Source organism: Theropithecus gelada, chromosome 1, assembly GCF_003255815.1.
Source record: "Theropithecus gelada isolate Dixy chromosome 1, Tgel_1.0, whole genome shotgun sequence".
Lineage (NCBI taxonomy): Eukaryota > Metazoa > Chordata > Mammalia > Primates > Cercopithecidae > Theropithecus > Theropithecus gelada.
Window position 1 is genome coordinate 48,800,803 of NC_037668.1, and position 25,392 is coordinate 48,826,194.

The 25,392-nt window shown below is 52.1% G+C and overlaps 1 protein-coding gene across 4 annotated transcripts in view; it reads right to left on the reverse strand.

The window, feature by feature from the left end:
- Nucleotides 1–591: 591 nt before the first annotated feature.
- Nucleotides 592–25,392, reverse strand: part of ECE1 (endothelin converting enzyme 1) — a 132,270-nt gene continuing 107,469 nt past the window's right edge. For 3 of the 4 annotated variants that reach the window (XM_025379830.1, XM_025379814.1, XM_025379822.1), the window contains exons 11-19: nt 23,624–23,734; nt 22,245–22,343; nt 21,340–21,417; nt 18,886–18,989; nt 11,526–11,636; nt 10,736–10,803; nt 8,511–8,701; nt 5,147–5,242; nt 592–3,526 (exon numbers count right to left, since the gene is read on the reverse strand). In XM_025379830.1, coding sequence (XP_025235615.1) covers nt 3,350–3,526; nt 5,147–5,242; nt 8,511–8,701; nt 10,736–10,803; nt 11,526–11,636; nt 18,886–18,989; nt 21,340–21,417; nt 22,245–22,343; nt 23,624–23,734 — 1,035 coding nt within the window. In that variant the 3' untranslated portion in view covers nt 592–3,349. The remainder of the gene's footprint in view (nt 3,527–5,146; nt 5,243–8,510; nt 8,702–10,735; nt 10,804–11,525; nt 11,637–18,885; nt 18,990–21,339; nt 21,418–22,244; nt 22,344–23,623; nt 23,735–25,392) is intronic. The other variant, XM_025379840.1, reaches the window with a different exon arrangement.

A 25,392-nucleotide genomic window follows, 5' to 3' on the forward strand; every position in this document is an offset into this window, starting at 1 on the left:
TGTGATCTCAGCTCACTGCAACCTCCGCCTCCCAGGTTCAAGCGATTCTCTCACCTCAACCTCCCGAGTAGCTACGATTACAGGTGTGCACCACCACACCTGGCTAATGTTTGTATTTTTAGTAGAGCTGGGGTTTCACCACGTTGGTCAGTCTGGTCTCAAACTCCTGACCTCAAGTGATCCACCTGCCTTGGCCTCCCAAAGTACTGGGATTGCAAGCAAGAGTCACCGCACCTGGCCCTCCTTGAACCTTTCTTTGATTTTCCCTACTGCCTGCCCTGCCCAAGCATCTGAGACCTGGCAACTCCCTTGCTCAAAGATAACAGAAAAATTATTTTTACCAGGAGGGCCTCTTGGACCCAGGTGGTGATGTGCATCATTCTCACCAGCAGGGGGTGATCACACAACTGTAGGTGAAGGAAGGGTGGCTGGGGGCACAGGTACTGACCAATCTTCTGGCATTTGTCAGGGTCCAAGGTCCCTGCTCTCAGGGGCAAGTGCGCCCAGCCCTGTAGAAGCTAGAGTGGGCAGCCCTGTGCCGGCCTCAGGACACAGAGCACCCTGGGAGGACAGACACCCAGAAACATGGCCCTCCTTACAAGTACTTTATTTCCATTACAATAGTGCCACACCAAAACTACAGTAGCACAAAACATAATACAAAAAATAGATTCCCAGCTCCCAACTCCATGTCCACGCACCCACAGAGAAGCCAGCCCTATGGCTCCCCAGGCCTAAGGGGAGGGGTCTCACTTCATCTTCCTTAAAGCTTTGGAGGGGGTACTAGCAGTGGCAGGGGGCTTCCACCCCTGTTGGGCCTGAGCCCTCTTCTTCCCCAACCCACCGCTGGCCCTGGCAGACCTGAGCCAGGAGTGTGGTCTCCATTCCCTCGGGCTGCACCCCCAGCCCTAGGACACCTGCCTCAGTCCAGGGGGTCCAAGCCCAGTGCTGGTGCTGACACTGCAGGACCATCTCCACGTGGAAGGCAGGAGGATCAGGGGAGGGGAGGCAGAGGGGACACCATGGCCGGGAGAAGCCCACCTCTATGTGGCAAGGGGACTACGGCCGCCTCCTACCCCAGCTCCTTCTCGGGTTCCTGTCTCCTCTGCAGAGCTACCAGGATTGCTGCGTGCTGGGACCAGGGCCTCCCTCTGGAATCCACTCTCGACACCCTGCACCAGCTCGGAGGCTGACCCCGAGGTGGCAGGCGTGTCCCTGTGCTGTCTGCTTCCTCTCAGGCAGGAGGATTCCAGCTTCCCAGGTGAGGGGAACCCACTGCCCGGGCAGGGCTGGGTCAGGAGGCCCGCGCTGCTGAGGTGGAAAAGCGGTGGCTGTGGAGGGCACATGCTGCCCCCGCCTCTGTCTTGGGGCCTGGCTTCCCCACTGGACGGCAGAGACCGCTCCAGGTGTTTCCACTTGGTGGAGCCTGTGAATCTGCTATTGGAGAAGCTGTGGTCTCAAGCAAGGGACAGACACCACCGGCCAGACTGGGTTGAGGAACCTTCCTCTCACAGTGTCCCCTGGCTAAAAGCATCCCTCAAAGGGGAGTCCATCCATCTAGCTACAAGTACTATCTTGATTCAACCCAGGGGCCAACAATGGACAGCTACCCAGGGTAAGTCCAGCAGTTCTGCAGTCTTCCGATGCCCCACGCCGCGGACCTGCAGGCCAGAGCTCCTGGGCTGCCGTGGGGGTTAGCCCTGCAGGCACCGGGGAAATGGGGCTACAGCCTGTGCTTCCATCAGGACACCTGGGGGCTGCACTGAGGAGGCCAAGGAGCATCTAGGGGCAGGGGCTGTCTCCTTGGGGTGGAGACTGGTGGCTGCAGCCTCAGATAAGGCACTAGAGGACCGGACTGGTCCTGGGAGCCAGGCCCAGCCATGTGGTGGATGACGGTGCTTAGAGAGGGAGAGGATTTGGGTCCTGTGGGAGGTGAGAGCTGTTTTCTCTTTTCTTTTTTTTTTGAGATGGAGTCTCCTTCTGTCACCCAGGCTGGAGTGCAGTGGCGCAATCTCAGCTCACTGCAACCTCTGCCTCCTGAGTTCAAGCGATTCTCTTGCCTCAGCCTCCCGAGTAACTGGGATTACAGGTGCCCGTCACCACACCCGGCTTATTTTTGTATTTTTTTAAGTAGAGATGGGGTTTCACCACATTGGCCAGGCTGGTCTCGAACTCCTGACCTCAGGTGATCCGCCCACCTCGACCTCCCAAAGTGCTGGGATTACAGGAGTGAGCCACCGTACCCGGCCTATTTTCTCTTTTCTCCTTTCCCTGGGGAAGAGGTTGGCCAGACAGACCCTGGTGTGGCTGGGATGGGGGACTGCTGCAGAGAGGAAATGGGCCCCTGAGATAGACATGGGACAGCCTGAAAAGGTGGGACCGAGAGGGGACACCTGTGGCCAGCAGTGTATCTCCGATAGAGTCTCACCCTGCAGGGCTCCTGCAGTCTGGCTTCAGGGTGCTTGGTACGCCCAGATGATGTTTGAGGGTCCTGACCTGGCCTCATTCTGCCATAGCCATCAGTCCCCTGCTGTAGCTTTGGGGATCAGAACTTCCCTGCTAGGGCTCCCACTGTTGGACTCAGGGGACAGAGGCAGGCTAGCTGAAGGGGCAGTGCCCATGAGCTGGGACCTCCCAGAGCCGGCTCCTCCCTCTGCCTGGCCTCCACACCTCTACTGGTCTCCATGCCTCTGCACGAGGTGACAGGAGCTGAAATCACACATCCCAACAGCCAAGGCAGCTGTCTGATTTGGAGACTTGCTCTGTGGCTCAGGGATCCCTGCCTCAGCCCAGCCCCACAGGGAGTGGGGAAGAGGGATCCCTGCCTCAGCCCAGCCCCACAGGGAGTGGGGAAGAAAGGGGGTAAATAGGTGGGGCTTCCCTTGTCCACAGGTTATTTAGAAAAACAGAACATAATAAATATACCAATTCTTTCCTTAAAAAAAAAAAGTGTTTAAATGCGTTTTTCCCTGAAGATTTCCAGTGTATTCCACAATGTTTAAAAAATAGTTTCCCCAAAAATATATCTTGAAAGCATTTGACACAGTGGTATTTGTGGCGTATCTGGCGCTTGTCAGCATGGGGCCCAGGCCTGATGAGCCACCCGCCCGACACCCGAATGCCCGCTGAAGGTGGTGCACGTGTGTGCCTGGATGTCCGGCTCTTCACAGGGGTCAGATGGTGGGTTCTGTTGAGAGCCGACACCATGGGCTCGGTTCCAGCTGAAAACCCTTCAGTGCGGGGAAGCAGAGCCCCGGGTGGCCAAGCGGGCTGAGCAATGCCCTGGAGGCTGGACAGGGGGCTCGTCCTCAGCCCCTTCCCCTCCGTCTTGGCTCTCTCCGCTTCATCCTTACCAGACTTCGCATTTGTGAGGCGGGTTCATGGGCGAGCCAGGTGAGCAGTGGAAGTGTTCTGAGAACTCCTTGGAATTGGAGAGGGAGCCGATGACCCGGAAGCGAGAGGGGCTGTGGGGGTCGGTGATGAGGCCTTCGTGGGAGCTCTCAGGTGTGCGGACGGAGCACCAGACCTTTGAAGGGACAAGAGAGAGAGGCCAGGGTCACTGCGGGGCCCTGGGGCTGCCAGACTGTCCCCATTACAACAGCAGGGGAGGCCAGGTGCAGTGGCTCACACCTGTAATCCCAGCACTCTGGGAGCCAAGGTGGGAGGGCTGCTTGAGCCCAGGAGTTCATGACCAGCTTGAGCAACATGGCAAGACCCCATCTCTACAAAAAAAAAAAATTAACCAGGCGTGGTGGTGTGCACTACGGTCCCAGCTCCTGGGAGGCTGAGGCAGGAGGATCACTGGAGCTGGGGAAGTCAAGGCCGCAGTGAGCTGAGATGGTGCCACTGCATTCCAGCCTGGGTGACAGAGTGAGATCCTGTCTCAAAAAACAAAATAAGGCTGGGTGTGGTGGCTCATGCCTATAATCCCAGCACTTTGAGAGGCCAAGGGGCGGTGAATCGTTTGAGGCCAGGAATTTGAGACCAGCCTGGCAAACATGGTGAAACCCTGGCTGTGTTAGAAATACAAAAATTAGCTGGGTGTGGTGGTGCGTCCTATAATCCCAGCTACACGGGAGGATGAGGCAGGAGAATCACTTGAACCCGGGAGGTTGACGTTACAGTGAGCTGAGATCATGCCATCACACTCCAGGCTGGGCGACCGAGGGAGACTCCGGCTCCAAAAACACAAAATTCAGAAAAACAACACCAGGGGGATGAGCCCCCGAACTGATCCTGATATCCCGGGGAGTCAGGAGGACCCCCCTGAGTGGGTCAGGAAGAGAAAGTGGGCTGGTGTAGGGCTGGTGTGTGCCACTCCCCATGCCAGCAGCCTCTAACGCAGTTGTCTCCAAACTGTTCTCCTTCAGCCAGCGCAGCATCTCTGTCTGACGCACCCGCATTCGATTCCATCTGAACAAAGGACTGTGTCCGAACACCAGTTGGAAAAGCTTGGATTTAGTCCAGATCTCTCGTTTCCTGGGCAGAACAAATTGTCTAATGGCCTGGTAGCTGAGTGCCAGCAGAAGGCTACCAGATGAATGCCGAGTGAAGGCATGATCTGGGGCATTTTTTTTTTTTTTTTTGAGACAGAATCTTGCTATGTTGCCCAGGCTGGAGTGCAGTGGCATGAACTTAGTTCACTGCAACCTCTGCATCCCGGGTTCAAGTGATTCTCATGCCTCAGCCTCCTGAGTAGCTGGGACTACAAGCAGCCACCGCCACGTCTGGCTATTTTTTTGGTATTTTTTCATAGAGACAGGGTTTCACTATGTTGACCAGGCTGGTCTCAAACTCCTGACCTCAGGTGATCCGCTTGCCTCGGCTGCCCAAAGTGCTGCGATTACAGGCGTGGGCTGCTGTGCCTGGCTGGGCATCTTATCTTTAAGAAATCTCTAGAACCCTAGAACCAGAAGGGTCCTGAGTGATCAGCTCGTCCTCTCATTGACCAGATCCAGGAATCCCTTCACTGGTACTTTTGGCCCTTCTGTGCATCTCTCTAATGACAGGGCACATGTGCTGTGCACGGTCCAGTGACTTGGGAAGTCCTCAATCTGTGGGGAACTTGCCTTTCGGCTCTCTGGGATCTTGAAACATCAAGATGGCAGAATGTACCATGTGTGGCATGTTTTCCTAATGGACTCACCTGTGCAAAGCCCAGGAAGAAGAGCTGGTTATTGGTGAGGCCCAGGGTGGGCAGCATCTGCTCAGCCCCGTTCTTCTTCACCCAGTTCTGGTAAGCCTGGGAGGAGAGAAAACCAAAGCTCAGGGGTTCCCATGGCAGGTGGTGAAGGAGGGGACTGGTATGGAGGTCTTAGGGAGCTCCCCCATGTCAGGGCAGGTACTAGTTTCCGGGGATCTGGGCCTGGGCTCAGCCTAGGGGAGCCCTCTTCTTGATGTGCACTCATTTAGCCCTATGGCTTAAAATACCTTCTACGCACTGATGGCTCTCACATTTACGCCTTCTGCTCCAGCCTCTTCCCTGATGTGTATATTTAACTGTGCCAGCTGGACAGTCAAGATGCATCTCAAACTTAACATGGTACAAACAGAATGGCAGCACGCGCGCGCGCACACACACACACACCTTCCCCATCATGGTCAAAGGTACCACCATCCATCATCTCAGGCCCCAAACCCAGAACGCTTCTTCAATTCTTCTCTTTCTCTCAGATCAAACACTGACCACTGCTCTGCTCCCGCTTCCCAGTGCTCTACCCTGTCTCCTGGCTGGACAACCTCACAACAGCTTTCTCATCAGTCTTCTGACTCAGGCTGATCCAATTCCATTCCCTTCCTGGCAAAGTAACTTCAGTGAACCTTAGGAAGCAGGTGCTGGCAACCCTTCTCTGTGGACGGCCAGAGAGTGAGTACGTTGGGATTTGTGGGCTAAGGGTCGCCATTGCAATGACTCAATTCTGCTACTACAGCAGTAAGGTCAGCCACATGGCCGGGCGCGGTGGCTCACACCTGTAATCCCAGCACTTTGGGAGGCCGAGGCGGGTGGATCACTTGAGGTCTGGAGTTTGAGACCAGCCTGGGCAACATGGTGAAATCCCATCTCTACTAAAAATACAAAAATTAGCCGAGGCGCAGTGGCGCGTGCCTGTAATCCCAGCTACTCGGAAGGCTGAGGCAGGAGAATCACTTGAACCCGGAAGGCGGAGGTTGCAGTGAGCCGAGATCATGCCCCTGCGCTCCAGCCTGGGTGACAGAGTGAGACCCTGTCTCAAAAAAAAAAAAAAAAAAAAAAGCTACAGACATGGAAACAAATGGAGCCAGCTGTGACCCCCAAGAAGCTTCATCTACAAAAACAGCCTCATAGCTAGATTTGGCCCATGGGCTGTAGTTATACTGACTTGTTTTTTAGTTGTTTTTTTTTTTTTTTTTGAGACAGGGTATCACTGTCGCCCAGGCTGGAGTGCATTGGCATAATCTTGGTTCTCTGCAACCTCCACCCCCCAGGCTCAAGCGATCCTCCCACCTCAGCCTCCTGGAGGAATCACAGATGCACACCACCATGCTCAGCCAATTTTTTTGTATTTTTGGTAGAGACGGGGTTTCACCATGTTGCCCAGGCTGGTCTTGAAGTCGAGTTTGTGATCCACCTACCTCGGCCTCCCAAAGTGCTGGGATTACAGGTGTGAGCCATGGTGCCCAGCTGACTCTTGTTTTATTTTTATTTATTTATTTTTTTGAGACAGAGTCTCCCTTTGTCACCCAGGCTGGAGTGCAGTGGTACAATCTCGGCTCACTGCAACTTCCACCTCCCAGGCTCAAGCAATCCTCCTACCTCAGCCTCCTGAGTAACTGGAACCACAGATGCACATCACCATGCCACGCTAATTTTTTTGTATTTTTGGTAGAGACGGGGTTTGACCATGTTGCCCAGGCTGGTCTTGAAGTTGAGCTTGCGATCCACCTACCCCGGCCTCCCAAAGTGCTGGGATTACAGGTGTGAGCCATGGCACCTAGCTGACTCTTGTTTTATTTTTATTTATTTATTTTTTTGAGACAGAGTCTCGGTCTCTCGCTCTGTTACCCAGGCTGGAGTGCAGTAGCCCAATCTTGGCTCACTGCAACCTCTGCCTCCCGGGATTAAGTGATTCTCATGCCTCAGCCTCCCAAGTAGCTGGGATTACAGGCATGAGCCACTGAGCCCAGCTGACCCGTTTTAAAGGATAAGTTGAGTCATGTCATTCCTCTATTTTAAAACCCTATTGTGTCTCTCTATCATAACTAGGACAAAACCCAAGCTCCTTCCTCAGCCACAGCCAACAAGCCCAGAGTGGTCTGGTCCCTGCATTCCCTGCACTCTGCCCCGCCCATCTTCCCATCCTTGGACGTGCCAGGCTTGTGTCTAGTTCGTGGCCTCTGCACTTGCTCTTCCTTTTGCTGAGACCATTTCCCCCAGCTTTTCCCAGGCTCTTCCTCATCATGTAGGTCTCAATGCAAATGTCATAACCCCAGAGAAGGCCTGCCGTGGCCAGCGTCCCCCCATTATTTCTCTTACCCCGTTATTGCTTATTACTTCGCCCCAGTTTATATTCATCGCCTTATCAATAGCTGATACTATCTTACAGATTTATTATGTATTTATTTGCCTTTCTTCCCCTTCCAGCCTCCACTAAGGGTATAAGCTTTTTGAGAGCAGGATCAGCTTCAGACACAGCCCCTGCTGGGTAGATTCTCAATACCTTTCATTGACTCGTGGACTTCAAGCAACCTAATATCCAATATTTCTGGGCTCAGTTTGCTTATCTGCAAAACGGGGATTATAATACCTAACAGCAAAGCTGCTAGGAATACTCCAAGCCTGGCACTTAAGAAGGCTCAATAAATGACAGCTCTACGGATTTCTGCTCTTACTGCCGCGGTTGGGAGGAAGGCCTGTCTTACTCTCTCTGACAGACACCTACTGTTTTTCTCTCGTGGCCTCTGTTACCTCTCCCATCTGACTCGGGGAGCATCTCTGAGTATCTCTCTGGGGTCAGCCTGTGTCTAAATCATCTTGCTTTATCTTCCCAACAACCCAATAATGCAGGTAGTAGCTAATCAGAGCCAAGTCAAGTGAGGCTCAAGGAGGTTCAGTAACTTACTCCAGAACCAGGACTTGAACCCAGAACTGGCTCCACGACCAGTGTCCCTTGCCTTGGCTGCTTAGTCCCCACGGGCCTCCCAGACCCACAGGGGGCTGACTTGGTGGTGGCCTCCCCTGCAAAGGTGAGAACAGGCAGGTTCTTCAGGCGGATCCAGCCCAAGCCCCGTCCTGTGTCTCTGTCAGGCCAGACTCAGAAGGCACAAAGCCGTCTGGTGCCAAGCCCTTGTGGCGGGGGCCTCTACAGTCAGCCTCATGATTGGTCCTCACCACCCCCCATTTCGCAGAAGAGGAAACAGAAGCTCGCATGGCTGCTGTGCCTGCCCCGGTTGTCCGTGATGATCCTCTACGGACAGGCATCTGGATGGAGCCAGCGCTGGGCCCAGGCGTGTGTGGGGAGCGGGGCTCTCACCCGATAGGCCGCCTTGAGGCCCCCGTTATCGGCGATGTTCTCCCCCAGGGTGTGCCGCCCGTTCACTGGCTCCCCGTTCACGCTGTAGTTGCTGTACTGTTCAACCATGCACTCGGTCTGACGCTTGAAGGCCTCCACGGACGAGTTCTTCCACCACGGTCGGAGGTTCCCATCCTTGTCATACTCCCGTCCTGTGGGTCAGAGGGAGGCATCATGTCAAGGGAGGGAGTGGCAGAGCGGGGACCTGCTCCTCCCCCCTCCTCCTGGTGAGAAGTGGTTCATCCGTCCACCCCCGTCCTCCAGCCAGCATGGGGAGACGAGGTCTCTGTGAGTGCCGAGGGACATGGATGGGGAGGCCGGTCAGAGGCGGGAGAGGATGGAGGAGAGAGATCCAGGGAAAGCCCCATCGTGGCCTGAGGCTCAGTGGGGCTTGCTTTGTTTTCTTTTTCTTTCTTTTTTTTCTTTTTTGAGACAGAGTCTCACTCTGCCACCCAGGCTGGAGTACAATGGCGCAATCTCAGCTCACTGCAACCTGTGCCTCCTGGGTTCAAGTGATTCTCGTGCCTCAGCCTCCGGAGTAGCTAGGATTACAGGCACATGCCACCATGTCTAACTGATTTCTGTATTTTTTTTTAGTAGAGACGGGGGGTCTCACCATGTTGGCCAGGTTGGTCTGGAACTCCTGACGTCAAGTGATCTGCCTGCCTCGGCCTCCCAAAGTGCTGGGATTACAGGTGTGAGTCACCGCGCCTGGCCTGTTTTCAACACTGCCTAACTGATCCTGAGTAACAGATGCCTAGGAAGAGGCAGATGGAGCCAGCCGACTTAGGATCACAAGACAGGCCCAGGCCACCCAGGTCTCTGCCTCTTCCATCTCCGCCTGGGAGTCCCCAAGGTAGGAGGCAATGAGGAGGATTTTGGACATTAGTTGGGGAGGAGGGACTGACTTCAAAGCCCTGATTGCAGTTGGACTGGAGAAGTCTCTGGAGTGGTGGAGAAATGTCCACTCCCTGCTAAACCTAATAGGAATCCCAAGTGCCGGACAACTTCCACGAGCGGGGCACCTCACTACACACTTCACAGTCCTCCCGATCACCACGGGAGGGTGGAACCATCACGCTCCGTTTACAGACAAGACGTGGGGGCCTGGAGAAATGACAGCACCTGCTAAACTTCATATAATCAGCAGGTGGCAGAGCAAGGATTTGAACCCAGATCCTTCTGTCTCCCAAGCTAACACCTTAGAAGTGAAGGGTGCAGAGCCTGTAATCCCAGCACTTTGGGAGGCCAAGACGGGCAGATCACGAGGTCAGGAGATGGAGACCATCCTGGCTAACATGGTGAAACCCCGTCTCTACTAAAAATACATAAATTAGCCGGGCAAGGTGGTGGGCGCCTGTAGTCCCAGCTACTCGGGAGGCTGAGGCAGAAGAATGGTGAGAACCCGGGAGGCGGAGGTTGCAGTGAGCCGAGATCACACCACTGCACTCCAGCCTGGGCGACAAAGAGAGACTCCATCTCAAAAAAACAATAATAATAAATAAATAAAATAAAAAAGAAGTGAAGGGTACAGAAAGCAGAGGCAGTGGGGCCTGGAAGACGACTGGCCCAGTCTGAAGGGGCCCAAGGAACCTGTACCAGGCAGTGGTGTCATCATAATCATAGTTCACTGTAGCCTCAAACTCCTGGGCTCAAGTGAGCCTCCTACCTCAGCCTCCCAAGTAGCTAGGACTATTAAAATTTTGCCACCACGCCTGGCTAAATTTTTACTTTCTTAGTAGATACATTTTATTTTATTTTATTTTATTGAGAGGGAGTCTCGCTCTGTCACCCAGGCTGGAGTGCAATGGCATAATCTCAGCTCACTGAAAACTCTGCCTCCCAGATTCAAATGATTCTCCTGCCTCAGCCTCCTGAGTATCTGGGATTACTGGCACCAGCCACCATGCCCAGGTAATTTTTGTATTTTTAGTAGAGACAGGGTTTCGCCATGTTGGCCAGGCTGGTCTCAAACTCCTGACCTCAGGTGATCTGCCTGCCTTGGCCTCCCACAGCTCTGGGATTACAGGCATAAGCCACCATGCCCACCCTAATTTTTTTTTTAGTAGAGATGGAGGTCCTGCTATGTTGCCCAGGCTGGTCTCAAACTCCTACCCTCAAGCAATTCTCCTCTAAAAGCACTGAGATTACAGGCATGAGCCATCGTGCCCAGCTGGAAGTCGTACCTTGATCATCAAAAGCATGAGTCAGTTCATGGCCCACGACGACACCGATGCCACCAAAGTTTAAGGCCCTGGAGGGAAGGACACAAAGATGGAGGTGATGCTTTGACAGGAGGGCCTCTCCCTCTTGCCCAGGTATGGGAACCTCAGTTCCTGGGCTTGGAGACATAACAAAATTCCACAGGGCTCTGTGTGGATAAGGGTGTGGTCATGGCCTGAGTCTCCAGCGAGGCCCGTGAAGCCAGACAGAGGCTGGGCACAGTCTGTGTGGTCGGCTGTGCCCACTGGGCACCACGCACTGTGCTAGATGCTCTACAGACCGAACCGTCCTCTTCAGTCATTGCAAAAGAGTTAGCCATGGTCACCACTGACCAGCTCTATTCATGAGTAGACCAAGGCTGGGAATGGGTCAATTGCTTCGCCCAAGGGCCACACAGTCATCAAATAGCAGACATGGGATTCAAACGGAGACAGCAGCCTTAACCCTCCCCACTCCCCAGCTCTGACTGTGCTATAACATTGTCAGGGGGGCGCTTCCCTTAGGTAGGGCTCTTAATTCCATGAGATGCTCCCAATACCCACTGTGCAGGGCTTCCAGATCTCACTGGAGGGAAGGAAAGTGGGTGAGGATGTTGCTTCCTCTGCAACATCTCTGACCACCCAAGCCACCTGGACCACTGGGGCAGAGATCACACGGTGAGACTGGCTTGGTCATATGGGCCATGGGACTGGGCTGGGGGTTCACTGAGGGTTGGGGAAAAGAATTGGGGTAGGGGCCCCAGAGGCAGCCTACTTGGGTGAGGAACGCGTGTAGAATGGTGCCTGTAGGATCCCGGCCGGAAACACAATCTCATTCTTGGTGGGCGAGTAGTAGGCGTTCACCATGGGCGGGGTCATGCTCCACCTACAAGCAACACACACGTGGGAGGCCTCAGCACAGGGTGGGAGGCAGGTGGGGACAGCCTGCGTGGAGCACTGCTTAGGGATGGGGATCAAGGGCATTAAAAATGCAGACTCTCCTTGACCCCAGGCCCAAGTGCACACAAGTACAAGGACATCTACAGAAGGACTGTTTGTTTTGAGACAGGGTCTAGTTCTGTCACCTAGGCTGGAGTGCAGTTGTGTGATCATGGCTGACTGCAGCCTCAACTTCTGAGCCTCAAGCCATCCTCCTGCCTCGGACTCCCAAAGTGCTGGGATTATGGGCGTGAGCCATTGTGCCCGGGTGCAGGACTGTTTTTTAGGAGAAAACTAGAAAACACCTGTCTATAAATAAATCAGTTAATTAATGATGTCACATCACACGGTGGAATACTGAGGTTCTTACAAAGAGCAGGAAGGGCCATTAGATTTTGAAATGTCAGTGCACAGTGGCTCATGCTTGTAATCCCAGGACTTTGGGAGGCTGAGGTGGGTGGATCACTTGAGGCCAGGAGTTCAGGACCAGCCTGGCCAACATGGCAAAACCCCGTCTCTACTAAAAATACAAAAAAATTAACAAGGTGTGATGGCGCACACTTGTAATCCCAGCTACGTGGGTGGCTGAGGCATGAGAATCGCTTAAACCTGGGAGGTGGAGGTTGCAGTCAGTTGCGATTGCGCCACTGCACTCCAACCTGGATGACAGAGCGAGACTGTCTCAAGAAAAAAAGAAAAAGAAAAAAAAAGAAAAAAAAAAAGAAAAGAAAAAGATTTTGAAAAGTCACCATTGTCTAGGCTTGAAGAGTATCTATTAGCAGTTTTCAAAGTGTGGTCTGTAGACACCTGGCGGGGAGGGACCTCAAGACCCTTTTAGGGGATCTATGAAATCAAAACTATCTTATTTATTTATTTTTTGAGACAGAGTTTTGCTCTTGTCACCCAGGCTGGAGTGCAGTGGCACGATCTTGGCTCACTGCAACCTCCGCCTCCTGGGTTCAAGCAATTCTCCTGCCTCAGCCTCCCAAGTAGCTGAGATTACAGGCCCCCACCACCACGTCTGACTAATTTTTGTATTTTTAGTAGAGATGGGGTTTCACTGCATTGGCAAACTCAGGTGATCCGCCCGCCTTGGCCTCCCAAAGTGCTGGGATTACAGGCGTGAGCCACTGCACCCGGCTGAAATCAAAACTATTTTCATAATATTAAGATGTGGCCGGGCGCGGTGGCTCACGTCTGTAATCCCAGCACTTTGGGAGGCTGAGACGGGCGGATCACGAGGTCAGGAGATCGAGACCATCCTGGCTAACATGGTGAAACCCCGTCTCTACTAAAAAATACAAAAAAAAACTAGCCGGGCGAGGTGGCGGGCGCCTGTAGTCCCAGCTACTCGGGAGGCTGAGGCAGGAGAATGGCGTGAACCCGGGAGGCGGAGCTTGCAGTGAGCTGAGATCCGGCCACTGCACTCCAGCCCAGGCAACAGAGCGAGACTCCGTCTCAAAAAAAAAAAAAAAAAAAAAAAAAAAATTAAGATGTGATTTCCCTTTTCCATTGTGTCACTTGCATGGATGGTACAAAAGCAACAGTAGGTAAAACTGCTGGAGCCTGACATGAATCAAGGAAGTTCTGGTGGTCACTGAGCCCCGAGTTCCTCATTAGCATGGGCTCACAGCCAAAATAAAAAGCCAATTAGCCATTTTCACTTAGAACATCCTTGATGAAGTAGCTTGCTTGCTTTCCCTCTCTCCCTCCCTTCCTTCCTTTCTTTCCTTTCTATTTATTTATTTTGAGGCAGAATCTCACTCTGTCACCCACGCTGGAGTGCAGTGGTGTGACCTCAGCTCATTGCAACCTACACCTCCCAGGTTCAAGTGATTCTCCTGCCTTAGCTGGGATTACAGGTGTGCACTACCACCCATGGTTAATTTTTTTGTATTTTTAGCAGAGACAGGTTTTCGTCATGTTGTTCAGGCTGAACTCCTGGCCTCAAGTAACCCGCCCACCTTGGCCTCCCAAAGTGTTGGGATTACAGGCGTGAGCCACTGTACCCGGTCATAATGATTAATTTCATTACATCTCAACCCCTGAATGCAAGACTTCTTTTTTTTAAAAAGCGACAAGATCTTGTTGTGACACCCAGGTTAGAGTGCAGTGGCATGATCATGGCTCATTATAGCCTCGAACTCCTGGGCTCAAGCTGTCCTCCCGCCTCAGCCTCTCAGGTAGCTGGGACTACAGACACTCGTGACTATGCCTGACGAATTTTTTTTTTTAATGTTACAGAGGCGGAGTCTTGCTGTGCTGCCCAGGCTGGTTTTGAACTCCTCAAGCGATCCTCCTGCCTCAGCCTCCTGAAGTGCTGGGATTGCAGGTGTGAGCCACTGCACCTGGCAGAAGACGTTTTCATATTCCATGTGACCAGTGGGAAATCCACATATAAAGCATTCTGCTTTTTTCATGGAACCCTGTTGGTACTTTTAGGGTGACTGGTAAACTATGGAATTTCAGACTTGGATATCTGGCAGACATTTTCTTTAAAATGAATAAAGTGAGCTTATCACCTCAAGGAAAACAACTCAAGCCATCTGTTGCCAATGATAAAAATATGAGATTTTAAAAAAATGTTGAAGTTTCAGGCAAAAATTAAAATTTTGAAAAACTTGTATTGGCCACCACAAGTTTGACACCTTACCGATAATAATTAAAGGCTTTGCTCATGAAGTCAGCAGTGATATTAACAAATGTGGATTTTTTTTTTGCTATTGTATAGTGAAAGTATCACCATTTGGAAGATCTGTAAAACTTAGTGAACCATTGTTTTCCAAATGACTAATGCATGTTACAAAATCACACCTGGGTAAAAGATCTATTCAAAGTACAGGACAGACCAATGGAATTTAGTGTAACGGAGTATGAAAAGTTCATGAAGGTTGGGCATGGTGGCTCATGCCTGTAATCCTAGCACTTTGGGAGGCTGAGGAGGGAAGATTGCTTGAGCCCAGGAGTTCGAGACCAGCCTAGGCAACATGGTGAAACTCTATCTCTACAAAAAATTACAAAAATTCCAGCCTGGGTGACATGGTGAAACCTGTCTCTACAAAAAATACAAAAATTAGCCAGATGTGGTGGTGTGCACCTGTAATCCCAGCTACTCAGGGGGCTGAGGCAGGAGGATCACCTGAGCCTGGGAAGGTTGAGGCTGTCGTGAGCTGAGATTACACACTCCAGCCTGCGTGATAAAGTGAAAATAAGAAAAAAGAAAAAAAAAAGTTCATGGATGTGGTTTCAGATTCCATATTGCAATTAACCTTTTCTTTTTTTTTTTTTTTTTTTTTTTTTGAGACGGAGTCTCGCTCTGTTGCCCAGGCTAGAGTGCAGTGACTGGATCTCGGCTCACTGCAAGCCCCGCCTTCCGGGTTCACGCCATTCTCCTGCCTCAGCCTCCCGAGTAGCTGGGACTACAGGCGCCCGCCACCTCGCCCGGCTAGTTTTTTTGTAGTTTTTAGTAGAGACAGGGTTTCACCGTGTTCGCCAGGATGGTCTCGATCTCCTGACCTCGTGATCTGCCCGTCTCGGCCTCCCAAAGTGCTGGGATTACAGGCTTGAGCCACCGCGCCCGGCCGCAATTAACCTTTAAAAAATTATCACTTTTCAAGTTTTGGTGTAGTATCAGTAGAATGTACACAAGTACCAGAAAAGACTATTAAAATATCCCTCATCCCTCCCTTTCCCTTGCCTCACACTAAATTCCTATGTGAGGCAAGAATTCTTTTTTTTTTTGAAACAAAGTCTTGTTCTGTCACCCAGGCTGGAGTGCAGCTAGAGTGCAGTGGCGCGATCTCGGCTCACCGCAACCTCTGCCTCCCAGGTTCAAGCAATTCTCTGCTTCAGCCTCCTGAGTAGCTGGGACTATAGGCGCCTGCTACCACGCCCGGCTAATTTTTTGTATTTTTAGTAGAGGTGGGGTTTCACTATCTTGGTCGTGCTGGTCTTCAACTCCTGACCTCGTGATCCACCCACCTCGGCCTCCCAAAGTGTTGGGATTACAGGCGTGAGTCACTGCGCCTGGCCAAGAATTCTTTCTATATATCAAAACAACATATGGTAACAGACTGACTGTGGAATCAGACATGAGAATCTAGTTGTCTTTGATTAAGCCAGACATAAAGAAATTTGCAAAAAGTAAAATGATACCTCTCTTCTCATTAATTTTTTGAAAATAGTTATTTTCCATAAAATTTTAGTAACAATCAGGGCCGGGCGTGGTGGCAATGGTGCGATCTTGGCTCACCACAACCTCCGCCTCCCGGGTTCAAGCGATTCTCCTGCTTCAGCCTCCTGAGTAACTGGGATTACAGGAATGTGCTACCACACCTGGGTAATTTTGTATTTTTAGTAGAGACAGGGTTTCTCCATGTTGGTCAGGCTGGTCTTGAACTCCCGACCTCAGGTGATCCACCTGCCTTGACCTCCCAAAGTGCTGGGATTACAGACATGAGCCACCATGCCCGGCAATAATTTTTTTTAAGAGTGTAGAAGGATCCTGACACCAAAAAAGGTTTTGAAAGTAATGGGATATAGTCATGAGGTATTTGGCATTTCAATGACTTCTCTGGTGCAGAGGGGAAGGGTGAGTAAGGAATGCAGTGAGATGGATACCATATTTCCCCTAAGAGCCTAGACAGTCACTCTGCTTCCTCCAGGTGAGCCCCACAGCCATGGAAAGGTACTGAGAACTTTATTTATTTTGGGATGGGGTCTCACTCTGTTGCCCAGGGTGGAGTGCAGTGGTGCAATCTCTGTTCACTACAACCTCTGCCTCCCAGGTTCAAACGATTCTCTTGCCTCAGGCTCCCAAGTAGGTAGGATTACAGGTGTGTGCCACCACGACTGGCTAATTTTTGTATTTTCATTAGAGACAGGATTTCACCCTGTTGGCCAGATTAGTCTTGAACTCCTGACCTCAGGTGATCCACCCGCCTTGGCCTACCAAAGTACTGGGATTACTGGTGTAAGCCACCGTGCCTGGCCAAGAACTTTATTTATGTATTTATTTATTTTAGAGCCAGGGTCTTGCTCTGTAGCCCAGGCTGGAGTGCAGTGGTACAACCGTAGCTCACTGTAACCTCAGCCTCCTGGGCTCAAGCGCACGCTACCACGTCCAGCTAATGTTTTACATTTTTTGTAGAGGTGGGGTTTCGCCATGTTGCCCAGGCTGGTCTCAAATTCCTGGGCTCAAGAGATCTTCCCACCTTGGTCTCTTTTTTTTTTTATTTTTATTTTTTTTTTGAGACGAAGTCTCGCTCTGTCGCCCAGGCTGGAGTGCAGTGGCCGGATCTCAGCTCACTGCAAGCTCCGCCTCCCGGGTTTACGCCATTCTCCTGCCTCAGCCTCCCGAGCAGCTGGGATTACAGGCGCCCGCCACCTCGCCCGGCTAGTTTTTTTGTATTTTTTAGTAGAGACGGGGTTTCACCGTGTTAGCCAGGATGGTCTCGATCTCCTGACCTCGTGATCCGCCCGCCTCGGCCTCCCAAAGTGCTGGGATTACAGGCTTGAGCCACCGCGCCCGGCCCCCACCTTGGTCTCTTAAGGCATTCGAATTACAGGTGTGAGCCGCGTATCTGGCCAAATGGAGGAATTTAAAATATCGTATTTACATTCAGATAACCACAAATACTTCAATGGGTAGGCAAGGAAATTTAAATACAAAAATTCAAGCTAAGTTAAAATACTCCAGATAAATTGGCAACAGAGCCTATGTCATGTTCTGAAGGTAAAAGCCCACCTTCTTGTACATTGGGGGTGCCCTGGTTGGAGGCTGGAAATGAAGGAAATAGAGATGTTTGAACCCCTAGAGTCCACCAGGGGGCACCAGAGGCAAAGAGAAGTTGATTGCACCCTTCCCTAAGATTTATCCCAAATGTTTGCACTGAGAAATGGAAGGAACTTGGACTGAAGACTAGAACTGGGCTGACTACATTTAATGTTTTTGAGGAGACAATTTTTTTTTTTTTTCCAGGCAGGGTCTCGCTGGAGTACAGTGGCATGATCTTGGCTCACTGTAGCCTCGACCTCCTGGGCTCAAGTGATCCTCCCACCTCTGCCTCCCCAGTAGCTGGGACTACAGGTTCGTGCCACCATGCCCAGCTAATTTTTAAAATTTTTTGTAGAGACCACGTCTCCCTCTGTCACCCAACCTGGTCTTGAAGTCTTAGGCTCAAGCGATCTGCCCACCTTGGCCTCCCAAAGTGCTGGGATTGCAGGCGTGAGCTACTGTGCTTGGCCTGAGGAGACACTAAAAAAAAGGACAAAGACCAGGTCTCATTCTAGGTTATCCTGATTTAACGTCAGGAAGCTGTATTTTTTTGAGATGGAGTCTTGCTCTGTCACCCAGACTGGAGTGCAGTGGCACGATCTTGGCTTACTGCAACCTCCGCCTCCCGGGTTCAAGTGATTCTCATGCCTCAGCTACTCACTCCTGAGTAGCTGGGACTACAGGTGTGCGCCACACACCCGGTTAATTTTTTGTATTTTTAGTAGAGACAGGGTTTCGCCACGTTGACCATGGCTGGTCTCAAACTCCTGGGTTCGGGTGATCCACCTGCCTTGGCCTCCCAAAGTGTTGGGATTACAGGCATGAGCCACCACGTCCGGCCAGGAGGCTGTATCTTTGAAAAAGTTCCCCAGAGGACTCTGATGTGCAGTGAGCTTTGGGAAACACAGCTGTCAGGCCCATCCAGAACCTTCCCCAGGCCTCTTTGGGCACCCTGTCCTGAGACCCCACCACTCGTGCTAGTGAGGAACTATGGGAAAGCTGCTCTTGCCGGGGTCACCTTGGGGTCTGGCGCTCCCCAGAGTTCCTCCCATTTGACTGCTATGAGGACCCAAGAGCCAGCTCCTCCCATCCTATTCTGCAGATAATGAAAGGCAGGCTCCAAATCACAAAGCAGTGGAGCAGGGACACGGTGCCAGATCAGCTCCACTCCAGAGGCCGGGCTCACCCTGCCCACAGGCTGGGCAGACTCAAGCCCACCCCAGTTCCTAGCTGGGCCACACTTCTTTTGTCCTTGGTTTCTTCCTCTGAAAAGTGGGATAACAAGGGCATCCACTCTTCAGACGGCTCTCATGATAGCTGATCGGGTGCATGGTACGGGTGCAACGAAAGCCAGTTCGTCCCAAGGCTTGCCCACAGGTGGGGACCTGGCACCTTCCCGGCAGGGCCTGGGGGAACTCACTGATCTCTGTTGGGGGCTTTCCTGAGCTGGTCGGCAGTGACTCTCCATGAGAAGTTGAAAAACCGCATGGCGTTCTCAAAGTAGAGGTCTGGAACTGCAGTGTACTGGAAAAGAGGAAGTAGAGTCACAATCACGGTGTACCCTCGGTGAGAGGCATCTTCCAAGACAGGAAGCCGAGGGCTGTCATGGTTAGGGGATTAATCTGCAGGCTGGAGACTGGAATGCAGGGTTTGGGGCTGCAGGGTCAGTTCTTCTCTTGGCCTTCACCCTGGGACACCAGATGGAATGACACTGTTGCAGGATGTCCCTACAGCAGCACCTGGGCCCAGGTAAGAAATATCTCCCATGTTGTCCAATAGAACCTCCTGCGATGATGGATGTCCTATGCTCTACGCCTGCGCTGTCCAGTATGGCAGACAACTAAGTTTTTTTTTTTTTTGAGACGGAGTCTTGTTGTATCGTCCAGGCTGGAGTGCAATGGCATGATCTTGGCTCACTGCAACCTCCACCTCCTGGTTTAAGTGATTCTTGTGCCCCAGCCTCCCTGAGTAGCTGGGATTACAGGCGCGTGTCACCACACTCGGCTAATTTTTGTATTTTTGGTAAAGACGGGGTTTCACCATGTTGGCCAGGCTGGTTTCAAACTCCTGACCTCAGGTGATCTGCCCACCTTGGCCTCCCAAAGTGCTGGGATTACAGGCGTGAGCCACCACGCCCGGCCGCTACTAAGCATTTCAAATGTGGCGAGTGTGGCTTTTAAATTTAACTGAAACTAATTTAAGTTTTAATTATTTAAATAGCTACCTGTGGCTAGTAGCTACCATACTAGATCTCATAAGTAAAGTAGAAATCTATCTGAAATGTCAAGGGCATGACTGTACACCCTTTTCACTACTCGGCCCAGCCTTCTAGCTTTTATTCTGTTTTTTGAGACAGGGTCTTGCTCTGTCGCCCACACAGGAGTGCAGTGGTGCAATCACAGCTTGCTGCAGCCTTGACTTCTTGAGCATAAGCGATCTTCCCATCTCAGCCTCCCATGTAGCTGGGACTATAGGCACATGCCAACATGCCTGGCTAATTTTTTATTTTTTATAGAGATGAGGTCTCACTATGTTGCCCAGGCTGGTCTTAAACTCCTGAGCTCAAGCGATCCCCCCTCCTGGGCCACCCAAAGTGTTGGCATTACAAGCATGAGTCACTGTGCCTGGCTCAGCTCTTGTCAGGTGCAAAATTTTCCCTGGCTCTGGTAAAACGCTGGAGCCTCAGGGACACGACATGGATCCTGGGCTCTGCCCAGGATGCCTCCAGAGGCCCAAGGATTCTGCGTCATGACACCCTGGAGCATCTTAAATGATTCTCAAGGAAAAGACTGCAGAATGAGTCTCATGATCTCAGCAGGAGTTTTTATAGTCTTAGGTTCTAAATATAACCATGATGAGAGGTTACTAGATTTTTAAACGCCTGGATTCAGGCTGGGCACGGTGGCTCATGCCTGTAATCCCAGCACTTTGGGAGGCCAAGGCGGGCGGATCATTTGAGGTCAGGAGTTCAAGACCAGCCTGGCCACTAAGGTGAAACCCTCTGTCTCTACTAAAATTACAAAAATCAGCCAGGTGGTGGTGGCACGCGCCTGTAATCCCAGCGACTCGGAAGCCTGAGGCAGGAGAATCACTTGAGCCTGGGAGGCTGAGGTTGCAGTGAGCTGAGATAGCACCACTACACTCCAGTCCGGGCGATAGAATGAGACCCTGTCTCAAAAAAAAAATTTTTTTTAATGCCTGAATTCAAGTATTTCAATCACAAGAAGATATAAAACTTCATAATTTAAGGCAGAAGCACAATCCGCCTAACGGAGTGATTTGTCAAAAGTTCTAACAAGCAGAGATGTATCCACCACTTCTGCTGCCCAAACCAAGCTGGAAAATGCACCTGGGTTTACGATGCTTCCCTCCCATTAGCATTTCAAAGTCAAAATCAGAGGCCCGGGTGTCTGGGGAGGTGGGGGAGGACCATGGGGACAGGAGGCAACTGGAAGCACGACCAGGGAGGGAGGAGGTGGTGTGAGGGTTTTTCCACTTCATATCCCACCCCGATGTCCGAGGGCCACCAATTCTCCCTGCACCTTCTGGGGTCTGTTTCCTCCATTATTCCTACACATTAAATGGAGCTGACCACTTCCAGGGGGCACACAGCATGGGTTCCGTACTGCCCGGTGGGCACTGCCTGATTGATGGTGGCTACGGGGAGGCAGGGCCTCCAGCTGACCCAGGAGCCAAATTAAGAAGAAGAAGAGGCTTCCTCATGCCTGACCTATCCCCAAACCCCACACCACATCATCCTTCTGTGCTCTGACAAGCATGCTGCCTCCAGCACCCCGTCTGCACCCAGCCCTGCCTCGGCCCTTTTCCGAGGGGGCATTTGGGAACGCGAGGGGGCAGGACAGCAGTTACTCACGTCATTAAACACTTTGTCCAGCTCCTTGGGGTCCATGATGAAGTTGGGGTATCCTATCATGTTGTAGATGGCATCGGCCTGGACAGGACAGATAGAGGAAGTGAGTGCCTGGCAACACCGACCAGGCCAGCCCGAGCTCCTTGGGTGCTGGGCTCATAGTCTGGTGGGCCAAGGGGAACCAGAGCCAGGCCCTGCCTGCCTTGGGCTTTCATGTCTTTTTCTGGAAAGGTTTCCCCCTTGCCAAACTTCTACTTATCCCTTAGGTCTCTGTTTAAATGTCACTTTCCCAAGGGAAGTGTTTGCTGATTCCCACCCCACTGAGGGTGCCAGAGCCTTCCTGCCCCACGGGACGTGCTGCATCTTCCTGCACCTTTTCCCTGTACACTCAGCGAGGTTTATCTTCTACAGACCTCCATGCAATCATGTGCTTGAGGCCTACCCCGAATCCTGCTAGGCCTAGACCGCTCACCCCTTGAAGGCGAGACAGCATCCAGGCTGTGCTCCCGGATAGAACTGGCCTCTCCAGGCGCGGTGGCTCACGCATGTAATGCCAGCACTTTGGGAGGCTAAGGCGGGTAGATCACCTGAGGTCAGGAGTTCGAGACCAACCTGACCAACATGGAGAAATCCCATCTCTACTAAAAATACAAAATTAACCGGGTGTGGTGGTGCATGCCTGTAATCCCAGCTACTTGGGAGGCTGAGGCAGAAGAATCGCTTGAACCGGGCAGGCAGAGGTTGCGGTGAGCCAAGATCGCGTCACAGCACTCCAGCCTGGGCAACGAGAACGAAACTCTGCCTCAAAAAAAAAAAAAAAAAAGAGAACTGGCCTCCCCTTCCCCCACCCGCCTCCATCTGTGCTGGACGCCGCAGCACTCCCTCTCCACGCGCCTGGCCAGCCTCACCTTTTCCTTGGCTGATTTTCGGGTTTCCTCGTCCATCCACTTCAGGGTGCTCAGACTTTCCTCAAACGCCTTCTTGATCTCCAGGATTATCTCGGTGGCCTGAGGAGATACACATCACAGCAGTAAGGTCTGGGCACTGGTCTCAAGTAAATGCAACGAGCACCCTGTGCAGAAGAATGATGCAGGGCCAGAGATTAAACTCAATTTTCCAAGCGTCAGGCTGGGTGAGAAGGCGAGCCACAGCTGTGCTTCCAAACCACGCTCCTAATGTGAACGCCCTGCAAGGCAGGACTGGCCTTCCACACACAGGGCTCCATGCTCCAGTAAGCTGAGGCCGAGCTTCAGGAATGTTGGAGAAGTCTGCTGCGGGCGTTTTCAGTGCCTTTAGTGTGGAAATAGGCACTGCAATTCTTCCAGAGAGGGGAGAACACACAGCCTCTCCCAGCCTGATTGGACCACAGCATTCCTTTTTGATGGATCGGGCTTTAAGATCTAGAGTACTCATGTTCTGAGGAGCAGCTTCAGAAATGCCATGTCAGGCTGGAGATGGACAGGTGCTCTCGGGGGTGACAATGTCATGAGCAGACGAGCTCGAAGATGGAAGGCTGAAGGTTCTAGAGAAGGGGAAGGCAGAGCTGTGCAGCAACAAGAGCAGACGGGCCAGCAGACCCCAACTCAGACCCTGCCAGCTGCTCACAGGCCAGTCACTGTAATGGATGTGAACCGTGGTTGGCTCACCTCCGGCTGCAGATGACATCGACATAATGAATGCTATTTGTCATCAAGATTGTAACAATAAAATGACCGCTCCCACTGCTTGAACCCTTATTTTGTGGCGGTGCTCAGTGTGTGACATCTCATTTAATTTCTCTCTGTGGGAGGAATGCCCCCGTCTCCATATTGCAAATGATGTAAGAACTGTCTCAGGCTACCCAGCCAGTGGTGAGGCCAGGATCTGAGCTTAGGCCGGGCTGTGTCCACCGCGCTCTGCCATGGCACTCCTCTGCCTGTCTAGAACAAACCTATCACCCACAGAATAAGAAAAACATCACCCTCTGGGCCAGGGCTGCTCTGCCAACATTCTCTCTGGGTCCTTTACAGCCCTTGGAAGTCGGGATGGCTGTCACAGCCTTGCAGGCTCCTGGGAGGCTCACGTGAGCTTGTGCAGATGAAGGGCCTGGCACTGAAGAGCTGCCATTGTGAGACTCCCATCACCCAGGGCTCGAGGAAGTGGGGCCTCTGCATTGAGGCTGTGGCCCCAGAGCCCTTTGCCCGGGAGCAGCAAAGGCCCAGGCTGGGCTGGAGTGTGAACTGACAGGTCTGCGCAGGGCCATAACAATTGTGACCTCACAGCCAATGTCCACGGGGGAGGCACTTACTATGCTCTTGCTGTCCTCGGCGAAGGTTGCTTTGACGAACATGGGGCCCAATGCAAAGCCCAGGTTGTTTTCTGTGTCACTCACGCAAAACTTCCAGCGAGGAAGACAGGTCTGGAAAACACAAGTTGGGGAGCTCACTGGACCCCAGCCCTTCATTTCCCGTTCTTTCCGGGAGGTGGTACCATGTGGGGCCCACGTTTCGTTCTGGAAGTTCAGGGAGAGCTTTCTGGCCCAGTAAAGTTATTTTAGTTACCAGACCAAGAGGCCACTGATACCCCTCACTGCTACCCCCTGCCATTTCCTGAATGCCAGGCTCTGTGCTGGGACTTCACAAGCGGTGTCCCATTGAGCCAATCAGTGACCCTCGGGTCTTACAAACCGTTTGACAGATGGGGAAACATACTCGGCACGGAGCAGCTGCTGGCCCAGGGTGCCCCATGAGTGACAAGTGTCACTGGGACAAGATGTGCCTGACCCCACATCCCATGCTCCTACCTACCCCCAGCTCGTCCTGCCTCCTGGGGAGACCAGGAGTCCTGGAGGCAAAGAGCCGTGGGGAGTGACTGGTCTACCTGAGCCACAGAAAAAACTTCCCCAGGGCCAGGGCTCCAGTGCCATTGAAGATCTTCTCAAATGAGAGCACCACAGCAATGCCGCAGGACTTTTTTTTTTTTTTTTGGCAGGGTCTCGCTCTGTCACCTAGGCTGGAGTGCAGTGGTGCGATCACAGCTCACTGCAGCCTCGACCTCCCAGGCTCAAGTGATCTTCCCATCTTAGCCTCCTACATAGCTGGGACGACAGGTGCTTGCCACCATGCCTGGCTAACTTTTTCTATCAAAAAAAAAATTTTTTTTTTGTAAAGACATGGTCCCACTATGTTGCCCAGGCTGGTCTAGAACTCTTGGGCTCAAGTGATCCTCCTGCCTTGACCTCCCAGAGTGCTGAGATTATAGGCGTGCGTGAGCACCACGCCCAGCTCACCGTGGGACTGCAATGCCTTGATTGTTTCTTGGTCTCGCCTACAAGCCCCACAGTTCATACGACACCTCTGTGCAAACCGGAAATAGGCATCTGTGGGCTGCAACCTCCTGGGCATGGCCCAGGGACATGTGCCCGGCTAATGTCAGCCCCAGTCATGTGCCCCGGCCAGGCATCCCTCTGTGGGCAGTATGTGTGACCACATGTGGTGGCCCTGCTCACATAAATCCCTCGTGCGACACAGGAAGCGATGTCCTCTTAACCCCAAAGAACAGGTGGTTAACAACCACCCACGCTCAAGGCAGCCTGATTCATAATGGCCCTAAACTGACAACAGCCCAAATGCCCATCAGCAGGCAGATGGATCAACAAAATGTGGTATTTTTATACAGCAACATACTACTTGGCAACAAAAAGGAATGAACTAGCTACCGATACATACGACAGCATGGATGAATTCCACAGACTTAAGCAGAGCAAAAACAGCCAGGCACATCGTGTATAATTCCATCCGCACCCAGGGGCACCAGCCTTGGGGGCTGGGGGCTGACGGGAAAGAAGCATGAGGGCACCTGCTGCTCAGAAGGTGCTGAACAAATGGGTGATGGGAATGTTCTCTATCTTTCTACAATTTTTATACTTTTTTTTTTCTTTTTTCTCTCTCTTAATTTTTTTTTTTTTAGCATGCTACGCCCAAGGCAGAAGGGGATATTCTCTATCCTGATTGTGGTAATGATGGTTTACATGGGTGACTTCATTGGTCATACTCATTGAGGCCAGGTGCAGTGGCT